Below are 9,711 nucleotides of genomic sequence, written 5' to 3'. Positions count from 1 at the left end.
AAACACTTTTCAGGGTATGTATTACAGGGCTACGGAATCATAGGGAAAATGACCGACTCCGGAAATTTTAGAATCTTCAACTCCGACTCCTTTATCTCAAAATTAGTCTGACTCTGACTCCGTAAGCACTGGAAAAGTTGCAGACTGTAAGGTAAAATGACTGATTCCTACTCTTGGAACTTTAAAACTAAGACTCCCGATTCATTTACCCCAAAATCAGTCTGACTCCGACTCCACAGCTCTGATGTATTGCCCACTAATTTTCCATTTTAGTGCAATAATACTAAAAGATTTACCTTCTTTTTTAATCATGAATGTTTTTTAAGAATAATTTCTGCCTTATTAGATGTAAGAATTGATAAAAAATTAAAAGTTTAATCTGGAATGAAAAACAGATCAAATTAATACAAACTGCAATGATTACCTATTAACAATGAGCAAATTGAGACTCTACTAAAAACTTTCAATTTTAAGCTCGAAAATCACTTTTATTTATGCATTGCACTTTGTCAATCTACTAGTAAATCAAGTAAAACTTGTAACACATGTAGAAACAATGTCCAAAACACTGATCTTTCTTCGTATTCTGATTCCTCTTTTCCGGGTAAATTTGGAGTTGGTGGAGGTTTACTAAACTGAGTTTTTTTCACTTCCTTTGGATTTATATCAGGGTAGACATCGGCTTCCGATACAGAATCAAAAACATCTATTTTTAGTTCATACAAACTTATTTCATGTGAAGGGTGACCATATACTGCTATTGACAACGGACGATCATAACCAGCTGATACTTTAATATGTTCGATGCCACAAGTAGTCGATTGTAATTCATGATTTTCAATGTCAAAGGTTGGCTTTAAATTTTTTGAAGATACATACAAGTCAGCATCACCCTCAAGTGATAGTAGACTTAAAATAACGATGCCAGGTTGCGGCAACCAGTAGTACGTATAATTACCACTTCCAACGGCGCCCAGAAGTGTTTCTTGGAAATGATCAGCACAATGACATAATGAAGTAGATATAATAATCAACATAGAAATTGCTTTGTCCCGAAGCTTCATGGTGAAAATCACCGAGTTCTAAAAAGAAAATTTACGATTAATAAATAAATAATAATTTGATTTATTACATATTTTGAGAGAGCTTAATATTTTTGTAGCGGTCACATCATTTTAATAAATACAATACAATACCCTTCATTTATTGTGATTGCCTTGTGGTTACTTTTGTTAATCAATTAATGTTATAAAAACCATTTGTTCTCTTCAATTAACTTCCATGCAAAGTTTGATGATTCATACAATCACTATTTTAGTTTATGATATAATTTTTTAAATCAACTATTTTACTTCCTTTCTATGGATTGTTTTTTTTCTCCCCCCTCCCCCCCCCCCCCCCCCCAGATTAGGTTATTCGATTCGCTGTTACCTTTATGTCAAATTTTTCTTTAAAAAAATTTATGTTTTAATGAAGCATACAATGAAAATGGGTTAAAAAATATTTCAGAATTTTTGGCTCAAATTTAAGAATAGAAGGTCATTTTAAAAGTTGAATTATTCTTTAAAAACAACATTTATTTGCAAGATGGTTTAGAATAAATAAATGCCTAATAACTAATAAAATTAAGAACAAAATAAGCAGCATTAAAAAGGACAATTTTAAAAAAACCTCTATTTTTCAAAACAATTGAAAAATTTACAGGATGCAAAAGGATTGAAACTTTAATCATGGTGAGCCATTGAAATTTGTAGCGAAGCTCAAGACCGATGTTTGCATGCTTCAAAATTATAGGTTTTTACTTTTAAGAGGTAGAAATTAAGACACTTTAATTCAAATAGTCGAGATTTTTTTTAAAAAAAAAAGAAAAGTTTTAATCTTCCAAATAGATTAAACTCTTGAAGACCAAAAAGTGTTAGTAAGAGAAGTAATTTTTAGCAAAAACGTATTTAATTGATTAAAAACGGCTTCTGAATTTACTATTAGGGGAATGTGGGTGCAAAGTGAAATATTTACTCTGCTTTTAGCAGCACCTATCTAGTAATATTTTGACTATGTCATTACAAATGTAGTCTACTTCAGTCATGAAAAAATTACCTTTGAAAATCATAGAATATGATAATACAAGCAATTTTCAAAAATTGATACTCATTTGCAATATTTTCTTGTAAGTCGAAAATTATTTCTGGTATTATTAAATGATAAAGTTCTTGTGTTTAACATTTGAAATATTGAGACTTACTAATATTCGGTGAAGTATTTATTTGTTAAGCTAATCTGTATTTTAAATGCTTTGTACAGTTAGCCAAGTACATGTGGGGCAAAGTGAAAATAGTTCATTTCATTTACTTATTCAGTCTTTTATCAAATCACTAGCCTGTTCATTTTCATTTTTTCATTTAAAAATTCCCTAATTTATTCATTCAGTCACTTATTTTCTTATTCATTCACTATTTTGTTCACTCATTTATTTTTTCTCATTTCTTAAATCTATTTGTTTGCGTATTTGTTCATTGCTTCTTTTCCTCTACATTTACTCATTCATTCTTTCATTTATTCATCAAAAATATCTTTCATAATTGAATAGAAAATATTTCACCAGAAAAATATTTTATTTTTCAATTTGCCCTATGAAAAAAAAGTGAAAATTTTCCAAAATTTTTTGGAGGTACAAACTGTCAAAAATAAAAAATAATATTTCAATGTAACAGTGGCACACTCAGGAATTTTTCTTGGGAGAGGCTAGAAATTTTTTAAGGAACTCAAATTCCATCAAAGTAGAGTTTTATTACACATTTTTATTTTAATTATATACCAACTTTATAAAATTTCAGGGAAGAATAAAATAGTGTTCTTTCCTGTTCTCTCTCTCTCTCTCTCTCCTATCAAAATACAAAATACATTTAAATTTGTAAATGGTAAAAGACAGACAGCAACCTAATTGCACTCAAAGTAGGAGAAAAGAAACTTACAAAGAAAGATGAAGAAAATATTATTTAAAAAAAGAAAGCCTCAGTCAAGAAGTAATTTTTAACCATTTTGTAAAATTTTCAAATTTAATCGTCAAAAAACACTATTTTATGCCTTCTCTTTGATCTAGTCAAAGGGGTAATGGTTCTTTCTAAATTCCTTCCTTTCTATGGGAGAGGCTTAAGCCCTTCAGCCCCCTTCGTGGGTGCGCCATTGCAATGCAAGTTTTATTATATACAAATATAAAAGTGACAACCAACAACAGGCTCTGGGCTCAGCTAGACTGGTCCTAGTCAATTTACAATCCCCAGTGAAGATCAATGGCCCTCTTAAAACTATCTACTCCCGTGCTCATTACCACCTCTTCCGGTAAGCTGTTCCAAGGTTCCATTACTCTGCTATAATAATAATTTTTCCTAATATCCATGTTAGCCTGAGATTTAAATAGCTTAAAACAATGACCCCTTGTCCTGTTTTCAGTGCTAAACTTCAGCCCCGTAACATCTTTCATTTTAATAAATTTAAACAACTGAATCATGTCCCCTCGGTCTCTTCTTTGCTCAAGACTGTACATTTTTAGTCTTCTAAGCCTGGAATCATAGTCTAAATGAGAAAGTCCATTTATTAGCCTTGTAGCATGCCTTTGAACCCTTTCCATACATTTATATCTTTCTTAAGATAAGGAGACCAAAACTGAACAGCATACTCCAAATGAGGTCTTACCAAACTTCTATATAAGGGCAGAAGAACTTCTTTAGATTTGTTTGAAATTGATCTATTGAAAAACCCAAGCATCTTATTGGCTTTGTTGCTAGCTATGCTACACTGTTGGCTGAACTTTAAATCCTGACTTATTAAGACGCCCAGATCAGTAACTTTTTTCTGCCGGACTAATGACTGAACCTAGCAAATAATAACTTGTACACTTATTTCCATGCCCTAAATGTAGCACTTGACATTTCCCAACCTTAACAGCCATACCCCATTTATCAGCCCATTCCGTAATATGATCTAGGTCCTCTTGCAGCTGATTTGCTTGTTCTTCATTTTCTACACTCCCCATAACTTTGACATCATCAGCAAAACAATTCATGTTCCCAGAAATATTTTTATAAATATCGTTCATAAAAACAATAAACAAAACAGGCCCTAACACTGATCCTTGAGGAACCCCGCTTAAAACCTCACTCCAATTAGAATAATTTCCCCTTACAACTACTCCTTGTTTCCTTCCAGTCAGCCAGTTTTTTACCCAAATGAAAGTTTTCCCTCCTATTCCTATATCAGCTAATTTGCTAAATAGAGCACCATGCGGTACCTTATCGAAAGCTTTTTGAAAATCAATGTAAACAACATCTACAGGCTTCTTTTTGTCCAAAGCCATGATAACTTTGTCATAGAAATGTAATAAATTAGTTGCACAAGATTTACCTTTCCTGAAACCGTACTGAAAACTAGTCAATAGATTATTAGTCTCTAAAAAATTTACTATCTTAATTTTTATCAATGTTTCAAAAACTTTTCAAACCACCGAAGTTAGACTCACAGGTCTATAATTTCCTGCACTCCCTTTAGACCCTTTCTTGAAGAGCGGTGTAATGTCAGCCAGCTTCCAGTCCTCTGGCACTGTCCCCAAGTTATAAGACGCATTGAAAATATTTACAATTACATCTGCTAATTCCTCTGCACATTCAACTAAAACTTTTGGATCAATATTATCTGGTCCCGGAGCCTTTATAAAATACATTGTTCATTCTTTATATGATATAGTTTTTGGAACAAATTTCTTGCTTGTTAAATTTCAAAAAAGTAAGCTATCTTAAACATTTCACCTTGCCCCACATTGCCCTACTTCATTTTTGCATTTATTCTTTAACTGGAAGTTTTTAAAAGCTATGGGAAATGAAAAATACAGAAATGTGGAGTTTTCAATTCATTTAATGTACCAAATTTGCCGGCAAGGTCGAGGTGCAAGGAAGGGAAATCTTGTGAAATATAAATTTTGAGAAATGAAGTGGTCAGTGAGAGAGGATGGTCTCAACCCTCATTAACTCAAGCAGTAAAAAGCAAAACAAACAATCACGAAGGTATAGTTACCAAACATTTCTCAAGTATAAAACATAAAGCTACAGTTTTAAAAAAGCAAGTAATTTAATAGGAAATTTTAAAATGGGAAAATTAACCGATTCGGAATGAACGACGCAAATCTGCGACAGCTGCTCTTCCCATCCCAACGACGCTATTCTGTGTGACAGCGAATGCTACTCAAAAACCTGAATGGTGCACATTTGTGGGTTAGTTTCAGAATGAAATTTTTAAACACGCCATTACTTATCCATGTTCCATTCAAATGATTGGTCTCGAATATCAGTATTTCTCTTTTTCACGTCAGAATGGGGGTCCAGTCCGTCAAGTGTCTGTGATTTATTGGATTTCCCAAAAGAAAAGATAAACATGTGCAAAAACAAGTGAAAAGGGAAATGTATACTCATTTTAAAGTGGCTGTTTCTAGTTTCGATTCCATTTATAATGGGATTGAATGGGAGATGTTCTAGCAATGGATTTACTTTTAGATTCATTTGTGTAGTCATGGTGAACACGTTATCTTTCTGAAGAGGAAATATAAATTTAAGACTGATCCAGCTATAGAACTTCATACAGTAGCTACTTTCTTAAATCATACGCAGAAAAAGAAGGCAAAATGTGTAGGCGGAGATGTGTAGTTTGCTCGAAGCACAATAAAAGACGTAACACTACCTATGCGTGTAAAATGCACATTGTTTAATTTTGGCAGATTCTTCCTTCTTTTCAACCACAAAAATGTGAAATTTCTTGCATTTTTATAGTTAAAAATTGAGCACTGTTAAACACCTTTCGGCAAAATGAATCACCATCAAGAAGGTCCTGTACTGAACAAAACAAAAATTATCTCTTTTATATGATCCTACGACATTGTTTCTTTATTTTTTGTCTCTAACTTCTTTTGAAAAGAAAAGCAGGTAATAGGAGGGAGAAAAATAGAACTGCAGACTAAGCACAATCAAAATGTTTTTGAAATAGTGAAATATAAAGATGATTAAAGGAAATTTCAGTCACTTAAATGCTAGATAGATGAACTTGATACTGCAACAAACGTTAGATGTATTTGGATGAAAAGATAAAAATCAATACTAAGAGTGAAATTTCAGGCAAAAAACATAATAAAATAAAATATGTATTCTAAAAACAATTTGTCCTTACCTTTTTCCTCTTTTATATTCTTTGTCAAATCTTTTCATTCAGAAGTATTCTGCCCAATCATTCTCAATCAATCCACTAAAAAAAGAAGGTTTTTTACAGTTAAGCCTTGTCTCTTATTACTGAATAGTCTTAAGAATCATCATTCATCAGAATAATTTCTGTTTTTAACATGTATTTTCTGTGGCACCATTGTTTTTTATATCCACCCACTTCTAAATGCTTTGAAACCAGGGGCAGGTACAAAGGGATAGTTCATGGGGGTCATGATCCCCTCCTCCCTAAATTGTTGATAATATTATCCGTCCCACACTGTATTCCAAAACTTAAGGAATAAAATATAAATAATTTCAGCAATATTTTAAAATCATTAATTATTTTAAAGTAAATACAGTCGGACCCCAATTTAACAAACCTCTTATTTAATGAATTTCAACATTTAGCAAATATTTCTTTTTCCATGACTAAAAGGAAGACGAAAACCTCTATTTACCAAATAAAAACCCCCAAAGTATCAAAATTTTTTTAAAAGTCAATTTTTTTAAAAAAAAATTTAAGTTAGGAAATTTTGATTGTTTTCCAAATGTTACATCCATATTGTCCGAAGCAGAAAAAGACTTTTCTTGAAATTAGCAATTTTCAACGAGAGAGAGCAAGATGGCAACTAACGAATAGTGATTCTGATGCAGAAAGCAATAGTGAAGCTCCCATTAAAACTTTACTTTCAACTACTTTACATGGCCTGGAAACTGTAAAAACATATCTCATGCAGCAGGCTCAAAAAGACAGTATTTTTCTCTATATATAAAGTCCAAAGAGAACTATTTCGAGTCAAGTATCAAGGAGATTGTCAAACATCCGATTACTCAGTAGTTTAAAATTTCAAATTAACTAGTGTAATATATCGTGAAATGCTGAATAAAAAGCATACGTTGGAAATATGGATTTTTTTGAGCAGTTACATGTTAGGGGCACATTTTAGTGCATTAAAAAAAAAAAAAAAAATTACACCCCAATATTACGAATAACTCTGATTTAACATATAAAAGTGTCAGATCCGGTGAATTGGTTAAATCAGGGTATTTGAAATACTACTCCGTTTCATTGCTTATGAAATTATTTAGTAACATTTTTACCTATTATTTGTCTTACTCCTGGCAGATTTGGAGCTTTTTATTGTCACCCAAGCAGTTTCAGAAACGTTTCTTATCCAAAACTGTAGGTTTGCTAATGGGTGGGGTGGGGGCATATCCCTTTTCAAAAAGATATTCTGTATCCGACCATTTGAAATAGAGTAGACCCTTGTTTTATGTAGTGGGGTGGGGAGGGTACGTTCCACATTAATAGTGACTTGATAATAGTTTTAAAATAGGGGTTATGTTCTGTAGATATAAAAAAACCTTCATTCTAGGGATGACTAATTATGTAATAAGTTTAATGTGTACTTATATCGATTGCTATGCACAATATGCATAAAGAAAACATTAATTTCGTGTTCTGTTTATAAAAAGGAGCTGGCTATGATTGTCAATTTTTCTCTGTAGTTCTTTTCACAGCATTAACGCATCCATGATAACTTGCATCATTTCCAATCATAGAATCTTTCTTCACTAACAAGTCGGAAAGATCATTTATTTTGTCTAGAAATGGCTCATATTTTTCAATGTGAACGTTTTAGGTTGTGTGTCATCGATGATGGTATCCTCGTTGGTTTTGTCTTTCTTTGTAGCTCCTAAAACGTTTTCTTCCAGTTGGTTTTGAACTGTGTGAGTTTAATAACTTTACTTCTAGAGCTCTGGAACCAATCGCATAAAATGTCTCCAGTGGCCCAAGCTTGATTATTAGAACATCAAAATGCAGTTTATTTCGTGTAATATGCAATCTTTAGGAATTTGGACTTTGAAAGAGAGGAAAATTTTATCTGTTTGCATTTCTGCATCTGTATAAAACGAAACTCATCTGCGTATAATACAAAAAAGTTTGCAAATCTTAAACCGCTAATAATCAAAACCCCGTAAAATAAACCCGCATAAAACAAGGGTCTACAGTATTTAGTTTTTGAAGCAGTGGGTTAAATTATATCATTCTTAGAGGTCAGAGCTCTTTTATATTTTTTATTATTAACTTTTAATTAACTTTGAAAATAATATCTATAGTAGAGCACAGTTCATAGGTTTTTGAAGGGACTTAATGAAAAAAGGGTATAAATGAAACAATGTATGATCGATATATGTTAATCTGTATTAGACTCTGCATTGACCTATCTAAAAAATGCATTATTTACAAAAACGTATAAAAGAGAAACATATAAATGGCACTTCACTATATATATCCTAAATAATTATTGTACTAGAATATTACTGTTTATTAGTGTAATTATGTCCCAAAAAAATGTACAATGTACTGCACATGCAGATAGTTGTATTTGATCAAAAAGTGTTACCTATAGTTGCCTTTGCCTGACATGAATTTTCACGATGATTATGATAGCCAGACCGGGATCAACCAACCACAGTGCGAGGGGAAGGGGGGGGGGGTAATGCCACTAATTGGGCCCGCAGACCTTAGTGACATAGAAATTCAGAAGGCAGATAGGGGCCTAGATTTTGATGGTGGTGGTGGCGGGGGGGGGGGGGTAACATTTATAGATCCAGGCCTGATAATAGCATTAAGAATTGATTCAATTCCTTGAAAACAATGTTACCTTTCAAATCTGAGATAATTCCTTTTTCAATAAAGACTAAGAAAGGTAGGCGAGTTGAGGTTTTTTTAATTTCAGGGAGGGAAAAAAGGAAGTATAATCGATAGTTTGCGATGTATAAACGATGTTATTTTGCATTAAGGTGAAAATGAATGAACAATGACTATATGAAAACGATGAAAAACTGTAAAGTACGCTAAAATACAGACATAAACGAGGTTTTAGTGAGAAACGTAGCAATTAAAAACGATAAGCTCTGGTCCCAAAATTTATAATAGAAGGAATTACCGTTTTAAAATTTAATGACTTATTTCCACGAGCAACAAATATAAGTTACAGAATATCTTCACCAAACAAAGCAAATATTTTTGAGCAATTAAACGAGCGAAGTTACTTCTTTATGCCTTTTAGAAATTACATACCACTCGATTTTTTATTCCACCTACAACATACTGATTAACAAAAAAAAAAAAAAAACGGGGAATTTGTTTCATACACCTTTGAAGTAACATTATCATAATTTTCACATATTGATAACCGTGAAAACTCGATACTTCCACCAAAACACTCGACTAATGCCCAAGATTGAATTTCAGATACCGTACACAAAAATATTGACAACAAAAACAAATAAATGAACATTTGCCCATTGTTGCCAGATAATTTTAAAAATAATTTATTTTATTTCTTAATAATATTATACGAAAAAGAAAGCTATCTAATTACTGTTTTGGGAAAAAATAAACCTTTTACTGATGTTTGTATACATATATATGCATATAAACATATATAAAACATATTTA

The 9,711-nt window shown here is 32.0% G+C and overlaps 1 protein-coding gene across 3 annotated transcripts; it reads right to left on the bottom strand.

The window, feature by feature from the left end:
• Positions 1–342: 342 nt before the first annotated feature.
• LOC129226442 (UPF0669 protein C6orf120 homolog) lies at positions 343–9,522 on the bottom strand. 3 transcript variants are annotated; one of them, XM_054861046.1, is made up of 3 exons: positions 9,259–9,522; positions 6,211–6,285; positions 343–1,082 (listed from the first exon to the last, which is right to left on the bottom strand). In XM_054861046.1, the coding sequence occupies exon 3, from the start codon at positions 1,062–1,064 to the stop codon at positions 510–512; it is 555 nt and encodes a 184-aa protein (XP_054717021.1). In that variant the 5' UTR covers positions 1,065–1,082; positions 6,211–6,285; positions 9,259–9,522; the 3' UTR covers positions 343–509. The 3 variants fall into 3 exon arrangements, with proteins under 3 accessions (XP_054717021.1, XP_054717019.1, XP_054717022.1); XM_054861044.1 differs by having other exon boundaries at positions 9,331–9,522; XM_054861047.1 differs by having other exon boundaries at positions 9,407–9,504.
• Positions 9,523–9,711: the final 189 nt, after the last annotated feature.

This window comes from Uloborus diversus, chromosome 7 (assembly GCF_026930045.1).
Source record: "Uloborus diversus isolate 005 chromosome 7, Udiv.v.3.1, whole genome shotgun sequence".
Taxonomy (NCBI): Eukaryota; Metazoa; Arthropoda; class Arachnida; order Araneae; family Uloboridae; genus Uloborus; species Uloborus diversus.
Note: the sequence above shows the minus strand (reverse complement) of the source record. Positions and strands in the feature narration are given on the sequence as shown.